Source organism: Vidua macroura, chromosome 3 (genome assembly GCF_024509145.1).
Source record: "Vidua macroura isolate BioBank_ID:100142 chromosome 3, ASM2450914v1, whole genome shotgun sequence".
NCBI lineage: Eukaryota > Metazoa > Chordata > Aves > Passeriformes > Viduidae > Vidua > Vidua macroura.
In genome coordinates, this window is record NC_071573.1 from 27,918,661 (window position 1) to 27,944,959 (window position 26,299).

General features: G+C 41.0%; 1 protein-coding gene across 1 annotated transcript in view; it reads left to right on the forward strand.

Annotated features, from left to right (window-relative positions):
* Positions 1 to 560: 560 nt before the first annotated feature.
* Positions 561 to 26,299, forward strand: part of EML4 (EMAP like 4) — a 146,837-nt gene continuing 121,098 nt past the window's right edge. The window contains exon 1 of the mRNA XM_053973342.1: positions 561 to 790. Coding sequence (XP_053829317.1) covers positions 766 to 790 — 25 coding nt within the window. The 5' untranslated portion in view covers positions 561 to 765. The remainder of the gene's footprint in view (positions 791 to 26,299) is intronic.

The window sequence follows — 26,299 nt, forward strand, 5'->3', positions numbered from 1 at the left end:
AAAGAAATGACAGTTCCTCTGGCTTCACTTCGGTGAGGAAAAACTTCCCCAACTAGCGTGAACGAACATTTTGAGATTCACCTAACCAGATCTGTTTTGACTGCTGGTATGATTACATTAAGTCGCCCAATTAAACCCACCCACAGCCGGTACAATAGATAGCACAAGCTTTTGAAGGTAAACCGAGGTGCTGCTCCCGGCCGACCCACGCCGGAGAAGGCGCGCTGGCCCCGGGGCGCTGCCGCTCCCCGGCCACAGCCCAGCCCATCCCATCCCGTCCCGTCCGCTCCGCGCAGCCCCGCGCCCGCAGCGCTCAGGGCAGCGGCCTGAGGCGCCAGGCGCTGCCCGCCCGCCCGCCGGGGCTGCGGGGCCGGCCCGCCCGCAGGGGAAGCGGCGGCTGCCAGGGCGGGCGGAGTCGGAAGCACGACAGCACGGGGCGCTGGGGCGGCGCTGGTGGCGGGGGCGGGAGCGGGAGCAGCTCAGCACTCGCTGCCGTGCTGGGGTCGTGGTGGAGGGACGGAGCCGGGCAGCGCCGGCCCCGCAGCAGCACCAGAAGCAGCAGCGGCAGGAGGAGGAGGAGCCGCCGGAGCCGCCTCCCGCCGCCGAACGCGGGGAGCCGCCGGAGCCGCTCCCTGGGCGGCTTGCGGGCGCCGGGCTGCGGCGCCGCCGCTGCCTGCCGCCGCTCCGCGGGTGAATGAACCTGTCCCGGCCGACCACGACGGTGGCTTCGCCTCGGGGTCCGGCACTAGTCTTCCTCCGCACAAGATGGACGGTTTCGCCGGGAGTTTGGGTGAGTCGCTGCGGGACGGGACGGGACGAGGTGCGGGCAGCCCGCCGTGCGGCGGGGCCCGGGGCGCGCACCTGCGGCCGGCGGGGATGCCGGAGCTGCGGGCTGGGACTGCCCGGGACCGGCCGGGCCGGTGCGTGCGAACACCGCCCGCGGCGGGAGGGGAGGGGATGCCAGCGCGAAATCTGGTCAGCTTCAAACCATCTGTTGCGAGAGCTCCTGCTGCACTTGCCTTCTTTGTTCTTCCCTCGTCGTGGGTTTGCGCTTCCCCAGAGCTAGTTGCTTAGCTTTGGGCTGATGGTTTGGCTTAGGTTGTTTGGTTTTTTTTAAATGTTACTTTGTTTTTTTGCCTCTCCCTTTTGCTCCGGGGTGGGAGGGACGCCGTCGGTCCGGGCGCAGCGGGCCCGGTGCCGCGCCGGGAGCCGCGGGCAGCGCTGCCCTGTCCCGGCTCGGAGCGGCTCCAAGGAGAGCGCAGCACCCCTGGAAACTTGGGGCGCCGGCGGCATCCGTGGGAATGTTAACGGGGACGTCGGCGCCTTCCCAGTGTCCGAGCATTCGTCCGTGTACCCGAGGAACCCTCCTGGCTGCCTGGGCGGCGGGTTCCTCTGCCGGAGCCGTGGCGTGATCGAAAATATTTACTGCTTGCTCGTGTAAATGTTGCCAGAAAACTGATAGGCTGCGCTGCCTCCAGTTTTATGAAGGCTGCGGCAAATTCCCACCAGTTTCTTGAAACAAAAATACTGCACCAGCCTAGTTTTTGACTTTTTTTGGGGACAGATTGCATGTGCCACCAGGTTGTGCTAATTACAAGTGTGAACTGAACATGCATTCGAATGTAAGAATTGTAAGCCGTGTAAGTTTCCATCCTGCAGATTATAAGACCATTGGCTTTGCAATGCTGCCTACCTGCTGCTCTTGCCGTATTCAGTGCCGCTGCATCTATTGCAGGCGTTTCGTAATCCAACTCACTCCATCTTTTGTAGAATAATAAATCTGTGCCTCTTAAAATAAGATTAATTTATTTTTACGTCACTCCTGTAAAATCTGTAGTAACAGTGAATAGTTCTCAATTTTCTGGAAAACTTGACTCATTTAAATACTTCTGAGTGTGATCCTAACCTTTCAGGTTTTTGAAATGTCAACTCCAGCATTTTGGGCATCTCTCCAAACCAAACTGGTGCACCATAATTAACAGTATGCTTTGGTAGTTTGGATCTTTGCCAGGTATACTGTCCTTGCTCAAGTAACTGCCATGGCCATTTTAGATGTGGTGATCAGAAAGTGACACATGGAGGAATTGTACGGGTTCTGTTCCCAGTTTTCTGAGGGAAGATTGTGCCTGTGGGTGACATATGCAAATGTGCCATGGTTAATATTTATGAACCTCTTAACCCAGCAGAAGAACTGATCACCATATCAAAGCACACCAATATTGCTTTTAACTCATGCAGTATTGGTCCCGAGAGGTCGATATTTAGAAATAACTGGCTTTTGTTGGAAGTAGGAAAAACTCAATTACTACGAAATAATAAAGCTTTGCTTTCTTGTGTGAGGTTTGCAGTGAACAGTGGCATGGTATCGTCGGGTGGCCCAGCACCTTGTGCTGGAGCCATGATGGGCTCATTGGGACATCCCATGTGTCTTATTAAGGAAGGGCTCCATCTGGACCTTTAATTTGTTTTACTGTTTGTTCAGGAAGGTGCTGTGAATTTAATGAGGATTAAGTGCAGCTCAGCCTTTTAAAATGTGTATTATGATATTCACTGCTAGTTGGCCTTTGATTTTGCTTTTGTGGCAAGCACTAATGTGCAGAGGTTTTCTAGACTTGGGCTAAGGGGAGGGCATTCCCAGAATCTTTTGCTTTGAAGTATGAAACTTTACGTGACTTTTTTGTTTCCAGGTTTGAATCATGCTGCTTAGTCCTCTTCTGTATTTATAATCACTTGTTGGCTGTTCTAGCTGCTAATGAGCACATAGTGTTCACAAAGATGTGTGAATTGTTCTGAGACCTTTTTTTTTTTAAACGTTTCTAATTAAAATCTAATGGCTTGAATTTAATTAGCTGTCCGCTAAATGTCTTTTAGGAAGGCCATAAATTAATGTAATTTCGAATGAAATGTAAAAATTAATTAAAATTATTGTTGGCAAAACTGTGCTGTCTATGCATGTGCATGCTCAACCAGTCAAGCAAGCTTATTAGAGAGCAAGTTGTCCTTTTAATGCCTCTTGTCATTATCTGTAAGGCAAAATGTTATTACAGATCGTGCCCTCTAGCACAGGCAGAAATACCTTCTTGCATGTCTCTTGCAGTTGAAAGTACTTTACGCAGCTGTTTTCTTTTGGCTTCCACACTGAAATTTTTATGAGAATAAACAGATGAAAGAAACCATTTTATATGTAATTTAGAAAATTGTTATGGTTGTTGGCTTAGTGAGTGCTAACTCTACTTAAGAGTATACAATCACTGTATACAATAAAAAAAATCTATATGTTATGAGTTAACTTGCACAGTTGAAGTAAGTATTGATTATTTTGATAAAACACAGAGTTATTTCCCGTTTGCTGTGACTTCAGTTCCTTTAGAATATCACAGTGATTATTGAATCCCATGTATTATCTCAAGTAGGACAGTCGTATCTCACATTTGGCATTACCAACATGATGGTTGTCAGAGGTCTCAATGGATTCTGGCCATCTGCTTTTTCAGATGCATCCCTCGAAGTCAAAGAATGTGCTTCTGAATGGGAACAAGAAGTCTGTGAACTTGGACTGGGCGCCTGGGCTCTTGCCTCGTGCCCTGGCTGAGACAGAAGCACAGCATGGGCGTCTGGCTCTGATGCTGCCAAGTTCCCCTGCCTCTCAGGGTCCTCATCAAAACAGTTTGTATCAGGGCAGAGAGAGCACTGCTGATTCTGCCAAAGGAGTCAAGCAGAGAGTTCTAGCAAAAAGAAAAAAAAAAAAAAGCCCATGTGGGAAGTAGTGCAGCTAAGGCTGTCAGTAAGTGTTGCCCTGCTTCATCCCTGGCTCCTGTTTGTTCTGCACTGTTGCACTGCATCTCTTCCACTCTCCTGCAGGAGCCTGCGAGCCCCCGGGTGAGCTGGCTCAAGCACGCCCATCAGAGGGCTGCAGGACTGCAGAAGACTGACAGTTTTGCCAATAATAATTTTGATTTTTTGGTATCATCAGGGCTTATATTACTTTACTGCCGTGCTGCTCACACCGGCTGTTTTGGTGGGTTTCTGCCTGAATTGGCTTGTTAGGGAATGGGAGAAGCGTGGCAGGTGGTGGGAGGGAAGCAGTGGGAGCCTTCAGCTGAGGGTGGGTGGGACCAGGTGGCGCTGTGCGTAGCTGTCAGCTCCCAGAGTGACTTTGCCGGGTCGTGTCTAAGGTGTGAAATCTGCTAGATTTAGACTCAGGAAGAGCCAGCTGTGACAGGCTGCCTGGGGCTGGTGAGGAGTGAGTGCTCTTTGCTGGACAGTTTTCCATTGCTTTTAGCAGCTGCATTGTTTTCCCTTCTGAGAAAGCTTCTGCTAATTGAACTCTGTAACAATAACTCCTGGTAAACAAAGATGTGGAAACATTCATCATATTATATTTTAAAAATCACTACAGCCTTTTCCAAGTTTGTCACCAGTGTGTGATAACAATGTGGAAGAGGAGAGCATTTCAAAAGGACTCTCTCCATTACTGGGGTCTGTGGCAGAATAGTAACTCATAAAAAAATGGAGAAGTCTCAACTTCTCATTTCAAGCCACGGTTTTTGTGCAGCTGTGCAGGATGCCCTGAAGGTTAGAAGGAGTCTTTCTGAAGGATTCTCTATGGTTGAAAGTATTTTCACAGAGAAATTAAAATCGCTCTTATTGTTAAGTCTCAGGCAAGCTGAATAATTTAGGATTTTTTTTAAAGATTCTTTGAGCCTGTGCATTTTGTTTTCAGAGGAATAGAAAGTAAAGGAGAGCTGAAATTACTAAGTGGAGACTTTGCTTTGCTCTGCTGTTGTTGTTACTGCAGGAAGAAGGAGACGTAATAAAAAAGATTCTTTTTTTTTATCATTTTGTGTAGTATCTACATTTTGTTCTGTCACTGTCTGTGTATTGCTACTATCTGCAGTTTATATGCTAACCACTCACTGGAGGGGTGACATGGAGGTAAGTTAATATAATTTTGCCCCATTTCTTTTCCTGGGTATCGTGTAGAAGCTGACTGTGTCAGGTAGGTTCTGAGGCAGCGTTATGAGCATGTGCCGCTCCTCAGCCCTGCAGGAACCAGCAGTGTCTGTTGAACCTGTGGCTTTGCTAAAACCCAGTGAGGCTTCTCCAAAGCCCCCAATCTGTGGGGGGAAGAGCTGCTACAGGGCTTAGGCAGAGAGGATCTTGTGGTCGCTAGTGCCGTGAGCCTGGAAAGCGTGTGTGCATGATGATTCATCCCTGGCTGGGCTCACTACCGAGAAAAATGAGTGTGTGGGGTATTTGTCATTTATTTGGGCTAGAATATTAAGTTTTATCGTTGCCCGTCTAGACTGCAGAAGTGGCCGTGGTGCTGCAATGCAATTGCTCATAGCAACAGCGAGCTCAGCCTAATTCACAGGGCTCTCTGCTTGTGGGATTGCTGTGTGCTATTGTCACTGTGCTGGTCTTCTTAAAAATAAAAACTTTGGCAGGACATCATTCTGCCCTGCCTGAGAAGGATGGCTGTGGCTGGTGCCAGGAGAGATTAAACTCCAGCAGCAAGGAGGGAACGGGCTGTTTGCTTTAGAAACTTGGTGGCGGCAGCTCACCTTTTGCTAAAGAGTTCTTTAGTTCATGTGCAGTGAGGAGGAACTCTTTGCTCTGTAGCCAGCTGAAAAGCAGAGGAGTGTGTGTTTAAAACCAATTCTATTTTGCACAGAGTAATTGGCAATATTTGCTCTTATTGTGAGTAGTATCTCAAACACAGGAGTCTGTTAGAACTCCTTCTCTTAGAATTTCTTTCTCCTTTAGAAAAGCTTTTAATGCTTGAGATGCTTAGAATAATTTCTAGCCTTACAGTGTGTTTTTCATATTCTGTAACTGAATACTTTTGATATGGCGGTAGAGTTTTCTGACAGGATCATCTCTTGCCTAAAGAACCTACTCTGAAAGGATTTTTTTCCTTCTATGCTTTGTATCATGAAGTATGTAAGAGGGAAAAATTGGTCAAGAGCAGTGTTCTTAGAAGTCCTTTGAAGCAGCATTTTGTTTTGTAAACATTATTATTATTATTATGGATTGTGATGTTAGTAAGTACAGGGTGATCTGCATGTCACTCCTTGCTCTTCAGAGCTGCTTCCCTTCTTGGTGTGGCTTGTATCAATTACTGAGGTTTATTTTTCCTGTCTCTCTTTAGGTCTTTGCTAAACCTAATCCATAATGAATGTGATCGTAAAGCCAAGAATGTTGTTTCAGTTTTACCCACGCATAATGTAATGGGAAGAGTGTTAGAGGATAATTAATTTTATAGCACATGGCATGTATGATGACAGTGCTCTTTGCTCTTGCTGGTGTTGAGCATTTCTAGTAGAGACATTCTTATGTTTAGGAGGTGAAAATCACCTGATAAACAACTTTTCATAAGCTTCACTAACTTCCTTTTCAGGAAATCTTTCTGCAGTTACTTATGAGCTCAGGTGGAACCACTGCTCACCTCCACTTTTCCTCTCTGTGAACAAGTGAGCACCAGGAGTTTAAAGAGGAATTACTTACCTCTTTTCTTCATCTGCTTGTTTAAGTTGATGCAGAATTCTAGTTTCCTGGACTTTTCTTTAATTGAATGCTGAAGGATGGGTAACTGGACACCACATGGTGATGTGCAATTTTTTTCTGAAAGCTTGAGTGCTCTTCAGGAAGTACACATACGGGCATTCAGCTTGCAAAAGCTTGTTTCCATGGAGCAACTTGGAGTCTGAACTGATCATTGAGTCAATGAAAGTGGGTGGGTGGTGCTGATGAAAGGGTGGGATGTGGAGAGCAACACCATCACCATTAAAAACCTGAGTTTATTGCTAAATCTTGGAACATACAAAAAGCTTTTTCTCTTCTCATTTTGCCTTTTTTTTCCTTTGTTCTTCCTGCTCCCTTTCTTATTTTTGTTTGGCTTTTTTTGCTCCATGATGCAAGTATTCATGTTACAAACCATCAGTGAGTGCTACAATAGTCTTAAGCTTTCTGCCCTAAGTCTTGTTACTGGGTTGAATGAGCTAGGGTTTTTTAATCAGTTTTTTGATTGTTTTGCCTCTCAGTGGGTTGCCTCTTTTGCTTGTCCTCAATAGTTTCAGCCTAACTTGTTTACTAAATATAGCTGTGTCTTGTTGTTCTTCAACTGCTGGTTTCTTGATCCTTTTCCTGACTCTTTAATGGCTGCACTGCTCTGCTTTGCATGACAGTGCTGTTGACAGGGAAGGACAGCTACCTTTCACCAAGTGTTTGGAGAATCCACCTTCTTTCTTTGGTTGGTGGTATTCACTGCTTTTCTGCCCCATCTAGTGATGTCGCATGCATGCTCCTGTAGCTTCTCAAGCAAGATATTTTTGAGTGCAAATCTGTCTTATTGTAGAAGTGGACTTACTTTTTTGTATCTAATACCTCTTCTTTCTGGAGCTGCTTGTACTTGTGAGTGACTCTTATGCATAAAAATGCAGTGTGAGGGGCAAGAGCAGGAACAACAGCTATGCACTGTAAATGGATGTGATATATTTTGTACAATTACATAGAATTTTCTATTAATTAAATTGAAGAAAAATACTAACTGTTGTCTGTCACCTGGTTCTCTCATTTTGCTGAAGCTCCACTCATAGCTGTAAAGGCAGTGTTCCAGCCTGGAATTGGTTCCCATTTCTCTGGCCAGTTTTGAGCCTAAAAAATACAGCAGGGGGAGGCTGAAACCAGACTGGTTTTTGTTTGATTGTATTTTGGATTTGTGTAAACAGTCTTAATGCATCAAGCTAAATTGGCAGGCTGTCATAATCCTCTGGGAAAACTGGGAGTTTGAAACCCATGGATAAATGAAAAAAAATGTTTCTAAGCCCCAGATTTGGCTCCCTAAAGGGATGTTGTAAATTAGTTAGATCTAGAAATGTGGTTTAGTTAAAGTAAATGAAAAAGCGTTTTCATGAGAACCTTATAATTTTAAAGACAAAAGAGTTGGGTTTCTCTATTCTGAGTTGAGACACAAAAGCAAGAAAATGGCTGTTGACAAGAAATTTATATTTGCTGTCCAAACAAAAAGGTAATGATTTCACCACTTTTTATGGTTTTTAATGAAATGATGACATAAGGATACTAGAAATTGTTTTAAAATGCTCAAATTAGTCAGTGGCTGAGGTAAGCAAGCCTGCACATTCATAACTAATTTAACAATCCCAAATATACATAAGATGAATGGTGGAACTCCTAGTTTCCTTCCAGTTTGCTATATGTTACTTGTTTTTCTCTTTTAAGAACAAAAGAAAAATGTTGGTTTTACATCAAAGTTCTGATGAGCTTTTGCCCATCACTGTAGAAAAGAGCAGCAGTAGGGTGGGCTCGAGTTTGTTTCTGTCCCCCTTTTTCTTGGTCACAAGCAGCCCATGCCATTTCCTTAAGGTGTTTCCTGCTCAGTGTGCATTATATGGATCTTTTAGAACTCAAGATTTGCATTACAACTGGTAGGGTTTGGGAGTTGTTTAGATGCAATTTGATTGAATGGAATTTCAGAAGAGCATTTCTAAAAATATGCTTTTTTGTGTTTCCAAAGAGAGGTGTGGAAAGGAGGAACCTTCAGAGGTAAGAACCAGAAATTAAACTCTTTCAGCTGCAACATTCAGAGTCATGGCAATACTCATGTCTGCATAGTATCACTTAGCTTCTTTAAACAAGAGCTCTAACAAGGGGGTAATTACAACTTTGTTTAACTATGAAATTCTGCATTGAACTGCTATCCCTTCCTCTCCCAGAGTGTGCTGTGCAAATGCCATCAGAGAGACCTGGCAGGAAACCAGTGGTTTGTGGGGCTGTGGTGCTTGCTTTCTGAATTCTAAACACATCCATTAAAACCATGAGGCAAGAGGGACAATAACAGGCAGTACAAACTCCATTTTTTAAAATAATTTTAATTTATTTTTTATGTTCTTTCATAGGATAAATATGAAGCACCACTGAATCCATCTGCATGTCTATTTTCGAAGCATTTGATGATGGCATTTTTCCATTAAAATTATATGACATATTGAAGAAAGATGACATGTTGGCAGTGCTGTTCTCCAAATCTGGATTTTTTTCTGTATTTCCCATAATCTGTGACTATAGTATTTTCTGAAAGATGCTTGGAGGGATGAAGTTTTGGTTATAAACAAAGAGTTGGGTGATTTTCAAAGGAGCTTTAAAAATAGAAATTGCTTCTCTTCCTCTTAAGCATAGAGAAAAGTGGGTCTTAGGCATAGTTGTAGGAAACAGTAAACAATTCAGACTCTTGTAAAACACTTTTTTTTCCCCCCTGAACACTTTATTTGGCTTATTAGTGGTTCATTAAAAATTATATTCCAGCATGGCACTATTCCTGTGCTGTTTGCTAGAATAACTAATTGGAATTGTTGGTACAAACTATAAATAGGAAGAAACAATTGCTGACCCCCAAGTGCTGTAGAGCTTTGGGTGGCATTTCCAAAGTCTATCCAGCATATTAGGCAGTAATGGTGTTACAAACTGATATACATTTTTAGGATTCAATTGGAAAATTATCAAAGTGTGGTGATAATTTCTGTGTGAGATTAACATCACACCTCAAGCTTTTGCCTGCTAGCTGGTTTAGGTGCAAAGAAAACAGATAGAAGTTGGCAGTCTTCAAATTTGTAAACTCTGAAGTTTAGAACCACCCAGCCAAGAACTGAAAACAATCCCACTTTATTCATGATGTGGACAAATACAGACTTGAAGTTAGTGTTTAATCACAGAATGGTTTGGCTTGGAAGGGACCTTAAAGATAATCTAGTTCCAACCCCCTGCTGTGGGCAGGGGCACCTTCCATTTGACCAGGTTGGTCCAAGCCTCATCTAAAGACAAATTTGATTCCGAAATAGACTTCCATTTTTCGTTTTCAGATGCCAAACCTTTAGATGTTAATAGTTGTTAGTTATTTAAACTCTGGTGGGATTCAAGCTGTGAGCATCAGGTTGGTGGATGTTACCAATCTTTGATCTTAGTGTACTGCAGAATGTTTTATTATGGGTTACATGTCATGGTGGGCATTAACAAATGCAGGAAATATTTGTTTGGAGGAATCTTATATTGCTTTTTCATTGGGGTATTTTGTCAGTGAGCTGGTGTGGTATTGTGTGGGACTCTAATCTGGCATCCTACTTACTGAACTGGAGATAGAAGATCAGTTTTTCTTTATATCAAGTCATATGAGTTTTGAACAGATATTTGGTCATTCATTTTGTGTGTGTGTGCCAGGCTTGTGGCTCTGCTGCAGGAATGTTTGCATGTGTGTATAGTATTCTACTTGTAGAGAAATATGAAGTTGGGAGAGCATTTTATTTGACTTTTAGTAGTCAAATGTCGAAGTCATCCTCCACCTCAGAAACAAAGATTGTAAGCTGTTTACTAATGGATTAAGGGATTTGAAGCATTGTTAGAGTGGAGGTTTTATCTTGTTTCCCTCTCTGCCTGTCAGTTCAGTTACTGCCTAGCTAAATAATACAGGTTTTTGTGTAGAGATTCTTGCTAACATGATTTTAATTATCTGCATTTACTTAATTATTATTTTCAGTAGAAATTTCAATTTCCTGCTCCTATAGCTACAGTAGCTTTACCAGCAAAAGGGCTCTAATTTGGCTGCTGGTTTTTTGTGAATGAATGGCAACATTACTGTTTGTTTTCTATAGATAACAAAGGGATGTTTTTTTTCCAAAGCTATAGGTAAAATGACAGGGAATTGCAGGAAAGTGAAAGAAAATTGACAAGAAAGCCTGCATAGAGTGTTTGCAGCCTAAATTGTATTTGTCAATTCATGCAGATTTGTGTTTGATAAGATCGCTTGCATCTGCCTTTCAGCCTTTAATTGAAGTTAATTTAAACAGATAAAATTTTAATAATCTTTATTTTAGTTTCCAGAACTAATTGGGACATTTCCAGACTCTGGTGTCTGCATATGTATATATATAGTAACACGCCCACTGACATCTCCTTACCCTCTCCCCTAGTTTTATTTAAAGGATTCAAAGTCTGGCCAGCTTTTCAGTGAAAGAACTTTTCACAATGTCAAATCCAAACCTGTCCTGATGCAATTTCCTGTGTTGTATCACTTGTTTTGTGGGAGACTGACCCCCACCTTGTATATAACATATCTCTTATGTAATGTTGCCCTATCTGGACTTATTTTTTGTGTGTGTGATTAATGCACCTTTTGGTTTCCTGTCAGTACTATTGGATTTTGATTATCTTAGGCATTGCAGTATGTATTTTGGTTTTGAAAACCTTTAGGCTAACTTTGAAGTAGCTTTTTTTTTTTGCTCTTTGCCATGTTGCTTTTTACAGAATCTTTTGCATACAGCGTATGGGTTAAAACTCAAAATACCTTCAAAGTTAAACTAATTAGCAGGGAAATCTTTACTAGAAAAAAGTGACTTGCCTAAGATGAACAAGAAGCTGCATTTTGGCAAACAGCTCTTCCCTTCTATCATATGATCTTTGGGTATGTATTTTTAGAAGAAAAATGGGTAGGGTTGATCTCATCTAAGAGTTGCCTCGTTGGCTCTTAACTTCATCAGCTTAACTACTCTGGGATGTTACCAACCCTTTTGTTGCAGTACTGGCTTAACAGCCTCGGGTACTAGCTCCTGCCTTTGATCTGCGTCTTTCTTTATTGAGGGGTGCAGAAACAGCCATTTCATAGTGATTTTCATCTGCCTCATCAGCTTTAATGTGTGTGTGTGCTAACATCCCCCTTCTCTGTCATGCACAGTTCATGTTGTGTCCTATGTTCTCCTCCAAGCTGCACAAACAGGAGCTCCTTGAGCAGCTCCTTGAGCCAGCCATGTGCTGCCCATGGGCACTGTCACGCTGGGGAGCAGAGCCAGATCCCCACTGGGATTTGGGGTAACCTCTTTGGTTACCCCATGGCGTAGCCCATGGCAAGACTGTTGAGATGGAAACCATCTCTGCTTCTCTTTGCTGATTCCCCTGTAGATGTGGTCCTAAGTGATGCGTAGGGAAGCTGTGTGGTGTGACAGCAGAGACTTCCATGTGGCTCTACAAAATAGGGGTAATGCTAATAATTACATATCACGTACAGTTTTGACTTTCTGTGAGCAAGCAGTTTTGTAAAAGGGAAAGGAAACTGTCTGCCCCTGAAAGGAAGGCCTCTAATAAGAGACTTTAGGAGCCACCCTGGTGAACTCCGTGGGAGGTTTCATGGGGATGCGGACAAGCTGCAGCGGCTGGAGGGATGCTCTGCAAAGCAGCTTGTGTTTCTTCCTGTTGTGTTAGCCTGCTGTGATGTGTGCTCCTCATGATGAGTACCTAGATGGTCCAGTGCTTTGTAGAACCACCCATCCCCTCTTCATTACCTCTGTTGTGATTGTTTGGGGGGTTTTTTAAACTTTTATTCCATGTGGAATACGATTTTGTGTTTTTCACTGAATGCCATTTAACTTCAACTTTTTGCTGGAAAGCTTGTGTACTACATGCTTGCCATGTTCACCATGCTTGCCATGGGCTACTTTTGTGTCACATCACCCTTTTTCTAACCTGCGCTCCCCTGAGATGCTGACTTCTAGCGGTTTCAGCATTATAGAAGCAATTTTCTGTCTCTTGGAAACAGGTGTTAAAATAGGTTTTACCTCTTGTGCTATGTGAACCATTTGTATTCACGACATGGAAAACTCAATCACATTGGTGCTCTGATAACTTGATGTCTTTCTGGGCCGCTTCCAGGGATCTTGGAGCAGGAGGGTGCTGCTGCTTGTTGCACTAAACTAGCTGTTCAGTCCAACAAGATTCTGCTCCTTGGTTCTCTTCTTCAAGAACCATCCCTCTTATTTAGTAAGATAATGGCTGCCATATGGTTTTCTTCATTACCCTCTTCTTGTCTAATTTTTCATGTGTGCTTATGTACTAAAAGCTTCAGGGGACCATCATCCATGCTAGTAAAACACTGAAGGTAGGTAGAAACTACCTAGTGCGTTTAGAAACTTGTTAGAGCTACACTTTTTCAACATACAGCAAATAATCATAAAGGCATTTTTATTAATTTTTTATACTCTGAGATACATTCCACTTATTTGTTAATCATTATTGGTTTGATTGTTTTGTTTGATGTAACCCATTTTTCCAAGGACTTTTACTGTAGCAAGTACACATGTACAATGTGAAACTTAGAAGGAAGTGCCACATCAGATCACTGGAGATTCTCTGCTGCTTTTACAGTTAATTTTTATGTTTTGTGGTGTTAATGATTTCTTGCTGTGCACACTGTTTCACATGCAGAGTGTATTTTGTATCTGCTTTATTACTGAGAGTATTTTTTTGAACCCACATGGCATCAGTGTAATTTATAGGAAACTTATCTTTGGTTTTGTAATTGAATACACAGAGTTGTATTTAGGTGCTTTCTAGTGCTGCCTCTTTTATCGCTCTTAACAAGTGACTTGTAGCAGTCATGTAGAGTAGTTATAATTACCAAGAGGTACTGCAGCTCTTCTGTTACATATTGTGATTTTTTTTTTGCCATATGTGGTGTTCTGCTCTCATTTTGCATTTCACTTTTCTACTCCCTTGTGAGTAAGCTGCATATCGAGCAGTTCGTCTACTTTCTACCTACCATAAAACCCCGTCAGTTTTAGTTTTGAGGCAGTAATTTGTAGTCCTTTAGTAGATCAGTGTTCCTGTTGGTATAAAAACATTTCTAAAGGTATCAGCAAGAGCAAACCAGATGGAGTCAAGCTCTGGTGGTGTTCTCATTGCATTCCCTGCTTGGAGGATGGACAATGCACTGCTGCCTGTGGGATTGTGCTTTGCTGTGTGTAAGATCATCAGCATGGTACCTTGCCTTGCTGGGGGAAGAGCTGGACCCATCCCATGGCTCAAATCACGTGGTGACGGAGCTGAGTTGGAGGACTGCAGGGGGCTGGTAAGAGACAGCTGTGGCAGTAGAGGACAGCAGGCTTCTGAGTGTGACTCTTCTATCTTGAGAAGCAAAGAATTTTGTACTTTTTTTTTTAAGCTTGCTTTTCATATGAATACTGAGCACTGGATGTATTTGAGGAAGTAGGGTGAGGAAAACAAAAGGTGAGCACTTGAAGCCCAAGTGATTTCTTGTATAAAATGTTTAGGATTAACTGTGTGCCCATCAACATGATAATGAGTGTGTTTCTGCAGAAAATCAGCTAATTCCTGATCTGAGTTTCCAGACTAGATGGTTTATCTCATGGTAATAGTTTTCTCACATGTCCAGGGTGACCGCAGTAACTCTATTCATGTAGTCATGTTGGAGAAACTCTTGAGTTTGGGATGCTGAGTGTTGTAGGCTCAGCTTTGTTCTCCCCAAGGCGCCCAGGGGCAGGGGGCTGCAGCAGTGCGACGCCTGCCTTTGACTTTGGTGAGTCACTGTTGGTGGCTGTGTGGCAGGTTACTGGCAGGATCGATTTGTCACTGTGTCTCTGGAGGACGGAAGATGTGGGGAAGTGAGTGGGCAGATAGTGGTCTGAAAACTTGGTTTGGAAACTGTAAAGATAACACTGTGTAAAGAAATTAAAGAAGGTGCCTGGTGGTGTGTGCTGACCACGGCCAGCCTGTGGTCTGGTTTCCCTTTGCAAAGACCTGTCTGACCCCGTTGTGGAGCTCCTGGCTGCCAGCATGGTGGGTTGAGGTGGTTCACTGCACAGCCCAGAGGTGAAAATATCTCCTTGAAGTGTGGCTGCAGGACAGATGCTGTGAGGGAGGAAGAACAGCTTGGTGTGCTAGTAGAGCAGTGGGAGAGACTGTTGGATGCTGTTGAACATCCCAGTATTCTCCAAATCGCAGCCAATTTCTTCTCCCTCTGCTGCTTTCACTCTGCTTCGTCCTGTCCTTCTCCTGCCATTCTCAAAAACAGTGTGAAAAGAGAGAAAGGATTTTCTTTTTCAAAGCCTTCTGGGAAAGCCTGATGTTACACATCCACCTATGTCATTGTGTCTTCTAAAAATTAAATGTAAATGAACATAGTATTGTTTTCTTAACCAAACCAGCCCCAAACTTGATCTAATTATCCCATTTAATTGTCATTGTTTGTCTTGCTGTCCTTAGTAAAGCAGTTATGCATATGTTCCAGATGAGAAAATGTGTTTTAATTTCATTTCACTGTTGCTGTATGCTAAATGAAAAAAAATAAGCCAACCTAATTCCTTTGGAATGTATATTTTATGGAAAACATATATTCCCTTAGAATGTAGATTTTATGGAAATATCTGAAATTAAGGAGTCAATAATTTTAACCTAATACTTCATTTATAAGACTTGATTTTGAGCTTCATATTCTAAAGCTAGTGTGTTGTAGAGCAGGTAATCATAGGAAAGGCAAATAAGTATCAGATTACAAAACTTTTCTACATTAAAAATATGACCATATGTGCCTCTGAATAGTTCCAGATGGAAGGCTGGGTTTAGAATTTGCTTTATATTACATTTCTTCAGAATTCTTTGCTTCTTTTTTTTTTCTTTTGTTATGGTTGCGAATCGAGAGATATATTACAAGCAGAAAAAATAAAGAGTGCAAAATAATAGTTTATGCCAGCAGACTTTTAGGTTGGACATTATGAAAAATTTCTTCACAGAAGGGGTTGTAGAGCATTGGAATAGGTTGCCCAGGGGAGTGGTAGAGTCACCTTCCCTGGAAGTGTTCAAAAAAGAGTATGGCACTTGAGGACATGGTTTAGTGGTGAACATGGTGGTGAGTTGATGGTCAGACTTGATGAGCTTAAAGGTCATTTCCAACCCTAAGGATTCTATTTCATTTGCTAGCGTGTAAATCCCATTCCCCAACTTGAGCTAACAGGGGCGTCAGGTTTGGATTGGTCATACAGACCTTTTTCTTATGTTATTATGTAGTCCCTAAGTGATCCTATTCTAGAGTACAATTCTTTTTTTAATATGTATTTTAAGAAGCATATTCAGATGCTTATTGAGGGAGTTCCCAGAGTGAATGCGAAACCTTTCAAATAAAAAGGGAAGAACTTGAGAAAGTTACAAACCTCTGAAAACATGCAAAAATATTATAATAAAAGTGGTTTTGCAACCTTGGCTCTGTTTGCTGACAGTAGTGCGGCATGGAATTCCTTTTGAAAGACACATACTCTTGAAGCTTGTCAATTTACTCTGTTTCATGACACTTTTAACAGTGTTACAAAAAGAACCTTAGACATAAGCTTGGTTCATTTTGTCAAAGGCAGTGGTTAAATATTTTGTCTCAGTAACTGCAGTTGCATTTTCATGGCAAGGTGAGAAAAATGTAATTTTGGGTTATAGTTAATGAAGTTATAATTGTTTTTATGTGGGAGGTCACCTGGGGCTCCTTTCAGGAGTGGGTTGTAGTAATCCTCTTACCCTCCTGCCCTGGACAACTTGATCATTCTTGATCCTCACGTGGAACACCTGAATCACAATTCTGGTCCTTATTAGTCCTGGCTTGTTTACTCTTTATGATAGAGCACTATCAAGTTCATTCAGGATGATCATTTCAATTCTAACTATTTGTGTCTATATATAGCAGTTTCCTTGCATATTTTTATTTACTAATTTCTCACACAATTTAAACAGTATTTCATAAGTCTCTATTGTAGGAAATAGTAACCATACCTATGTCAATAGATTCTTTATGTTTAATTTCACTCAAAACACCATGTGGGGTCCATGTGCAATGTGCTAATAACACAGATGATGAGCTTGGCATAAAAAGTGCATGTTCCAAGTTGCTTTTTCATCTATATCCTCCTTATTTTTATTTGTTTATTTCCCCACAATCAAATTTCAGGGATTTAAAATAGGCTATGTACTGTTCCAGGCTGTTCTTCTGCCATATTTATTTAATGGCAGAGGAAAGTATAGGGTTTAGTTTTGGCCATGACAATCACAAAGTCAGAATATCTGGAAAACTTATTTCCGTATCTGGAAACTTTATCCTTATTTTACTATTTCTTGGGGCTAAATATTGATTAAATTACTAATTATTCAGGAGTCATGTGAAATACAAAATGCTTCAGAGCCTTGTGGTTTTAAGCCTTTAGAAGCTTGCCCCAATGCCTTTCAATGGACCATATAATTAAAGAGGTGTTCTTCATGTGCTTTGCTGAGGTATTAACTGCTTGTGCCTACAAAATGGGGATTTTCTTTTTGTCATGCAGGCAAAGTGAGTTCTGTGGTATGTGCTTTTTACAATAAGTGCAAATGTGTGTATTTTTTAAAAAAATCAGATCAATTTCAATGATGTTCCAAGTATGTGCAGCTTAAGAGAAATCATCTTGATTTCTCAAAAAGAATCATCTTTGTTGAAAAGTGCAATTTGAGTAAAATAGTTTCTGGAGTACAGAACCTCCTGTACAATGCTATTTCTGAAATACTGCTAGGAAAGAGGCCAGGATTAGAAGGGGAGCAAAATTTAGCAGTATGGAGGACTGGGATTGCTAATGGTAAGCTTTTTCTCATGCTTCTGTACAGTTTTTATGGTCTTTTAGAGAGGGATATTGTGACATTTCTCCTAGGTTCAAGTACTTCTGTGGTCATCTTTTCTGTGGTTTAGACTTCTTTTGGTTCAAATTCTATACTTGTAAATGATTTTATCACTTTTCTATGATTTTAGAGAGGGATATTGTGACATTTCTCCTAGGTTCAAGTACTTCTGTGGTCATCTTTTCTGTGGTTTAGACTTCTTTTGGTTCAAATTCTATACTTGTAAATGATTTTATCACTTTTCTATGAAACCTTTGCCCTGGTCCTTTAGCATTTTAGATTAAAACTGTCTTTTGCAGCTAGAAACTCCCATTAACTGGCTTGTTTCTCACACAGAGTAAGTTTAAATGTATTCACAAGCCCTTGTGTATAAAGAGGAGGTTGTTTCCTTGCAGTTGCTTTAAGAAAACAGGGGAGTGAAGGAGCTTTTGCAATATCAGGCTTGTTTGCTCAGTTGCTGTTATAACAACCCCCTCAGAATTGCTACTTTGTAAATGACACCCTACCTACTATTAGTTATTCTTAATTCTAAAATTAATTCTATTTGGTGAGCATTTAGACCTGCCTTGACATGTAAGGCCAATTAGTTTACATGTTGTGGTGTTCTTTGCACGCATTTTTTTATTTTTTAAAGAGCTGATGTAGCAGCGATAAGGCACCAGCTGGCATTTCTTAAGGTTTGTGATGATTCCTCTGCATTAGTGTTTCGGGAAGACACTGTCACCATACCCTCCAGCAGCTCCCTCTTCTCTAGGGACTCCTTTTCCTGGTATTTCCTATGGTCCCTGTGAGGTTCAGCCATTCAGAATTTGATTTGTTTTACCAGGTGACCAGTGAAAAAGCCATGAGAAAAACTATTGGAAGGTGGCAAAACTTGCCTACCTGTGCCTTTGCAAAGGATGGAAGGCTGGGGTGGGGGGTGTGTGTGATATCTTGGAGTTAATTACAACAGAAATTGTATTTTGGAGCAGAAGTGTGTAGCTCACTCAATTACATCAGCACTGATTTTCTGTGTGGAGCATGAGGAAGATGGTGTGGGGTGGGTGCATAATCAAGCTTAAAACATGGCTGAATTGGTTATTCAGTCTTCCAGCAGGAATTGCCTTTGAGTAGAAATCAGGGATGAAGAGCACAGGCTCACCTGGAAGTGATTTGCTGCAAGTATGAAGATGTAAGATTTGAAAAAAGGAGAGGGATGCTGTAAGTGGGAGGTGTGCTTGCCTCCTCCAGCATGTCCTTTCACACAAGCTGGTGGTGTTTCCTCAGGTGAAATGTGGGCTGGCACAAAACAAGAGACAGCATTATATCTTGAAATAAACACTTAAATGTTTAATTAAAAGCAGATATGTGGGGGAGAGGATGCCTTAGGAGCACAGGCAATTGCAATAACCAAAATGTGTTGAAAGAGAAGGTGATGCATTGCATAAAAATCTAGAGGATTGTTGAGTGTTAAAGCTCAGTGCTACAGTTAAGTTATTCATAGAGAAGTTCCTCAGCATTACTCAAAAAAACCATGTTATGGCTTTTGGCATGGATATCTTTATAAATGGATACATTCTGTATGGGTATGTTTGAAGTCTTTAGTGTGAGTGAAGAAGAAAATGGTAGGTGAATGTTCTTGGTTCTGCAAAACATTGATGCTCTCTAATAAAACCACTAACTAAGGGTTGTAACTCTTTAAAAATTCTCTGTACAGGTGTTCTCTGGTTAAAATGCTTAAATAGAAATGTTTCAGGTTTCTGTTTCTGTGACCGGATAGGTAATGGTTTCTCCAGATCTTTTTGGTGGTCTAATCTGCTTACTTTAATTATCTAAATAAGCAAATATCAAGTGACATACAGATGGCTGTGGGTCAAGAAAGTGCAACTGTTTTGAAAAAAATTGTTTTCTTGTTATTTTTAGTAGACATGTCCAAACTTCTTATTTGTATAACCTTCCTAATTTAATGAACTCTAGTACCGATATTAGATGCAACTGCATGCTTTGCTCAAATGTCTCAATGGTTATTCAGTTTTTCTCTATTTTATAAATGAATTAGACAGATGTATCTATTTAAATCCTGTATTTCTGATGCTACACTATCTTGAGACATGGAGTCTCATTCTCTTGGGCTGCATTTTTGTAAGTGACACTTGACAAGCCAGCAGACAGGAATTTAGAAACTGATAAGTGTTGGCATCTTTAGTTACTGATCGCATTCTGCCACACATGCCCTCACAATGGGTTTTTAGGTTTTTGTTTCCTCCTGTTGCATCTGTTCCTGCAGGGCTTATTCTTTGCTTGTTGGCTGATCTGCACACACATGTTACTTGCGTTATTTTTGTGTTGTATTTCTTCGCAATCAGGGAGCTAACAAAAACTGTTGCAGTGAATGTATATTTGCACGTAGCTTCAGCTATCAGTATAGGTTGCTTTGCTTTGCAAACTTAATGTTTGGGCCAGCAAAACAAGGAATCTTCTACTGAAATAGTTCCCCCTTCTTTTCCATTCTCTGTAGGTTTTTTTTTTTTCTTTCTTTTCCTTCTTTTCACATGTATAATTGCCTAAATTGTACTCAGTTCAACAACTACTTGTACAGCTTGTGCAGAAACTCTTACAATACAGGCTGTTTTCCTGTATAAATGTCAGAGATGCATTCTTAGTAATGGTTGAGTGCCTGCAGGATGTCTCAACCTCTATTTTTTCAATTATATATTTTAATTATATATTAGTGCATAAATTCTCCAGTATTTTAACTTCTGAAGTTATTTTCACCCAAGTCCATTCACCTCCGTCTTCATGATTTGCTTATGGGCTTGTTTCAAAACGCCCACAACTTTAACCAACACGGAGAAAATTAATGTTTTTGGAGATGTAGTGCTGGATGGTCCTGTTTTTCTTTTTGTCTCCCTTCATTCTTCCCCACAGGCCATCAGTGAAAATTAAATTCTTCAAAATAGTAGTTTTTCAAATGAAAATAGACTTTTCAGTGGGTAGATTAGAAATGTTTTTGTGACTACAGGAAGAAGGAAGATCAGTGTGTGTGTGTAAGAGAAAGCTTATTACTGGCTTTTATCTTCTTGTTGGGTTCTACTGGCACCTACGCTTTTCATCAGTGTAGGTTCCTCTTGTTAACCTAAATTATGGCCAGGTTCCACCCATCACAGAAAATTTCAGTTAGACTTTTAAAGCTAATTTGAAGTTTAGACACACAGACACACAGTATCTTTATTTTTTATAATATATTTTTAAAATATATTTAGTGTATAATTTTAATATATTTAGTATAGAATTTTTAATATATTTAATATATCATTTATATATCATTTTAATATATTTAAAATATATTAAAATAATATATTATATATTATATTTTTATAAATATTATCTTTATTATCTTAGCAAAAAAGTAATTTTTTCTTCTGTATGCTATGTGTGCAGAGTACACTGGTTTCACATTCTTCAGAGAGGAGGCAATTTCTGTCAGCTTCTGGCTTAAATGATCAGATATTGAAACAAGTAATCCCTTGCCATGTTCTTAATAGACTCTCTGTCAGGAGGACTGTCCATCAACGTAAATCAGTTATCACATCAGACTCTACTGAAGTTTTTTCAACGTATGCAACCAAAGCACAGCAGGCCAGATCCCCTCTCCTTGATGGGGTTCTGTTGATCAACATCAGCTGAATTTCTGACCTAACATGTGCAGTGGTCTCAATTCCCAAACACAGCCCTCCTGGCTCCGTGAGATGCCAGTGCCACATTTATATTGGATGAAAGTTTGTTGTATCAGCTGTGTTACAGAAAATCTGTTTTCCCCAGGCTGTTTGTTACAGACTGCTCATTGTGACTTTGGCTGGCTATCAGATGCTTCTATTTAAATAAACAAATTTCTTCTCCTAGTTTTTCTTTGAATTGTGACTTCAGAAAAGGTCCTAGTGGCAGTAAAACAGCAACCAGAATATCTAAAAATTTCCTTACCTTTTGTCCCAGATGTTTTTTCCCCTTCATGCCAGATGAGTGCCAAAAGCATGTGTTCTACGTGTGTTGTTGCTCAAAGGTGAGCCACAGAAAGATATGATCTGCTATATTTAAGGTAGAAGTCCTTACATACAGATATGTCAAAGCAACTGTGTCTTTGCATTTCTGGATTTTTTTTCCTTTTTTTCCCTGTTTTCCCATGAGTTTTGACGCAGCATTTTGGAGCATCTGCTGACAAGAGCATGTTAAAAGAGAGTAGAGTATTATCTTCTATTCTTGCATTTTGGCTGGCAGTGTGTTTTGGCTTGCTGGTATATTACATTTGTAATCCTATACCATGCATGCTGTCCTAGAATAGATCATAGAATCACTGAAAAATGTAGGTTGGAACCACTGGAGGTCATCTCGTCCAACACCCTCCAGCTCCAGCAGTGATGGCTTCAAAAACAGATAGTTACTCAGGGTCTTGCTCCAGTTGAGTTTTGAATATCTAGGGAAAAAAAAAAAAAGTTACAACTCTAGGTACAAAGGAAAAAAAATGGGTTGAGGATATTTAAAAGCTAAAACAGGTGGCTGAGTTGGAGTTTCCTTTGCCCGTTCCTTTTGCACCTCTGAAGAGAGTGATTCACTTTTTTCTGTAGTCTGCACTCCCCAGGTAGTGAGGAATTGAATTGGCGCCTGCTTTGACTTTTCTCACACTATCTGGTCTTGAATGATGTGCTGCAGCCTCCTTGCCACTGACTCTCTCCAGCTGGCCCATCTCCTCTGTACTGGAAGACACCAAAGTGGATGTGTGTCCAGCTGTCACCCAGATGGGAATAATAATTTTCTGCCAATGTGTTGCCTGCAGTTCTGCTCAGACAGCCCAGTGTGTGGGCAGCCTTGGCTGCTGCAAGGGTCCCTTGCTGACCCCTCCCAGTTCCTTCTCCTGGATCTTCAGCTTCTTTGTGCTGGTCATCCCAGCCTGAATGGCTATGTGGGATTTTCCTGCACTGCTGCAAGACTGTTTGTCTTGCTGAGACTTCTGTCAGGCCAGTTTTCTAGTTTGTCTTCATGCTGGGCAGCAGTAGCCCTACACCCCACCATTTCAGTCCTCCCCATGGTTGATATCATGGATTCACAAAATTGTTCAGTTTGGAAAAGACCTCCGAGATCAAGTCCAGTCATTGATCCAGCACTGCCACGTCCATTAGTGCTGCATCTGTGTGGCATTTAAAATATCTTCAGGGGTGGTGACTCAACCCAGAAGTAATTTATGTAATGTGACCTGAATTTTCCCCTTAAACTGCATTAGGAGCGGGGTATTGATTACTCTTAAATAGGATGAGGGTGTTTCCATCCCATTGACCAGTTGAAGCAGGATTGACCTAGGTCCTGACCCATGAGGGGGCACCATCGAGATCAGCCACCAGTAGGACCATTAGACCACAACCCCTGCATTTGAAGCCTGATGACCCAGCCAGTTTTTTATCCCATGCCTAAAAATAATCACATACCTTCTTCTCCCACCCAATCCTTACATTTGAGCAATGCAGATTTAATAAACAGGTGAGTGGAATGGAAATTGTTAATACTGTCAACTTCTAAAAGTGCATCATTGCATTTAAGAAGGAATTGGCAATTGTTGCAGAAAGCCAACAGTCCAGCAGGGGAATCTTTTCGTTTGTTTTTTTTTCAACCAGTATAGATTCGTGAAAGTGCCACATTCAAAGTGATTTGAGCTGAAAAGAAACTAAAGGGAGAATTGCAATTGGCTTAATTTTTTCAGCACTAATTTACATTGTTTGTTGCACTGACTATGTGTGGAGGCTGTTTATAGGAAAAGCAGCTGAGTTAGAGAGGTTTTAGGGAGAATGCATGGCAGTAAAACTGCAAAGTATCACAAGGGTTCAGCGTATTGGAACTATTTTTAGATCATTTGTGCTTTATAGTCTCTGAAATTTTAAAACTGTTAAATGTACAACTTTTTTGTGTCTGTCTTTTTTCGTTTTCTTTATGTTTTGTGAGACTCTTTTCTGGATGTGATGGCAAAGTACTGTTTGTTATTTAGAATTCATTTTGTAAACTGTTCTTGTTCTGAAAAGGAGCTTGTGTTTGGCTTGGATAAGCACAACCATCCTGAAACACTTGGGCTCATCTGAGCCTCGAGGTGCAGCTCGGGGCAGGGCTTGGCAGAGACAGGGGTCCTGTTTCATAGGGCAGTGAGACAATTTGAGTGAGTGTTGGGAAGTCACAGCTGAACGCCATGGAGTGATAAACTTGCTAGGGAGAAAATGGGGATGGGAACAAGGGATGTCTGTGAGCTTTGTGGAGAATTTTCCCACCGTGTCAGCATGAGGAATGGAGTTGCAAAAAGAGGAGATTGCTGTGTGGGCAGAGGCAGGGCTTCCAGTTTTGCAGAGCAAATTAAGGCAGGAATAATTCAGTCAAACACTCCTGTCATAAAGGGGGATTAGTATGATAGTCCTGTGTTGTGGTGATTGCACAGATTTTGTACCTCTTTTCCTGCTCTTCCTCCCTGACACTTCCCTCTCCATCCCCTTCCCCTTGTCAAGCTCACCCAGCACCCACCACAATCTGCTGCATTGACAGACGTGTTCAAGCAGTATATTGTATTTAAAATATATGTCCATAGCTCTGCATTAGTGCATTAATTTTGCTCATCTCACTCCATTATTACTTACGTGTTCTTTCCATTTCTTGTTTGTTTTGAACTTGAGAAGGTTTGTACAACCAAAAGTGTGTTTGCTTGCCTTTTAATTAAGCCAAGCAGCTTTGATTGTCAAAAAATACAGAAGTATGTTGACTTTGCTAGAGGACAAGTGTTTGGTAGATTTCTTAAATTTCACAAAATCTATGAAAAGGAAAGTATCTTCTGTGAGGCACCTTAATGAATGAATCTACATTTTCAGTATGCCATAAGTGACTTGTATTAACAAATGCAGTGGTCAGAATGTCACCTACAAAAGAATGTGGTGGTGGCAGAGATCAGAACTAGTGTGCTGAAAATGAGCAGAAAATTGTTCTTGAAAATTTGCATGTGCTTGTTTTTGTCCTAAGTGTTGATACATTGTTTTTGAAGGTTATATAAAAAATAGCCTTTTTTAAAAATTGTGTAAGCAAAAGAAAAACCTAAGAATTATTGGAATGAATGTGAAAAAAAATTATGATTTTATACAGCTGTGCATGGTACTAGAGACATTGACTTCTCAAATGTAAAGGAATACATAAAGGAATAAATACAAATGGAAGTGCATTGCCCTTTTATCTTTAAACGCTTGAGTTTGCTGGAATAATGATCAGTTGCTCAAGGTGCTGGATGTATAGATTGTTGCCAGCAGGAGTGCTTACAATAAAAAGAATCCTTCAGTTTTGAGTAGAATTCATACCTATGTTCACCATAACTTGAGGAGTAGTCACTCTTCTGAAAACAGTCTACTGTCAAATACAGGGAAAAAGTTGAAATCTAGTTTAACCTAAAGGAAGATGTTTATCTTATTTTAATTTTTTTTCATTGTTGACAGTGGCAAGTGGGTGGGGGTTTTTTTTGGGTGTTTGCTTTACTTTGTTTTGGCTTTTTTTATTCTTTGTTCTGTTTATTTTTGGCTTTTGGTGCTTTTTGGGAGGGCTTTTTTTCCCCCTCTTGTTGCCTGAAAGTCACCTTGCAGTAGTTGAATATGGAATTGAGCAGCAAGCTGTACCTGCTGGAAGGGGCTACAAGTTCAAGCCCCTTAAACTGCTTCAGTGAGAGAGGACTTTGGTGTTGGGGAAAATTGGGGCAGGGTTTTGAGAGGGAAAAGCTCATGTGCACTTGGGAATTTCCCCTTCTGGTGCTGCAGGGAAGAATCATGTATTCTGTTTTCACTGTATACAATCACTGGAGATCTTGGTCTTTGTGGTGACCTAATCAAGATCATGTGCAATCTTAGAATTTCTGACACAAGTCAGTAACTTATGGAGAAGAATACTAACTTTTAGGCAGTTCTGATGTTCATCTATGCGCCTTAGATTTGCAGTTATAAAAGGGTTTCTTGGTCTGTCAGTCTGATTGAAATTCAACCATTGAATTAATTTTGGAGAATATAATTTCTTTTCTGATAATTGCTAGTGATGTGGTCATTACTGTGCAGCTGCATCACTTTGAGGAAAAGTTGTATTGAGATTTTGGTTAATTTGCCTTTTGTGCTGTTAGAAATAAGCACAAAAAACTTGTGATAAAAATCTCATCTTGGTCTGTGAGTTTGTTAGATGGAGTTAGTGGAGTTGAGTAGAGACAAAGCATTTCAGCTTCAGTCCCCGAGATTTATCCAAGTGACATTGCAGTCACTTTCACGACAAAGCGAAAGAGAAATAGAGAAGTACCCACTCCTTTCTTCAGTGTTTTTTACCCTTGTAGATTTAAAGTGCTCACTGAAGTTTGAGCAGCTCTATGTGTGACTACCTATTAATGAAGTTCAGACTGCAAGTAATATTTTGTAGCATCAGAAATGAAGAGCTGAAAATCTCCTCCTGTGATGCACTGGCATTTTCTCCACCATCATCTCTTGCTTTATTCCATCCCTCTGCTCCCCTGGCTTGGCTGCTGCATTTTTTAATTTTTTTTTTACCCAGGTACAGGCAGGTACTTTAAACAAGCAGCTGGCAGGGACTAGCAGCTTTTTCCTCTTTGTTGGCGGGATTTGGTGAGGTCATGCGAGCACTTGCTCCAGGAGCTGGGAAATTGCGTTGCAGTCTGTTCCAGTTAGGTTTTTGTGAGTAATTGCAGGCTTCCCTTATCTCTATTGTCTTAAGGGTTTCTATTGTTAATTGATTCGGTTGCATGAAGCTGTGACAGATGTGATAAGCCACACCATTTTTA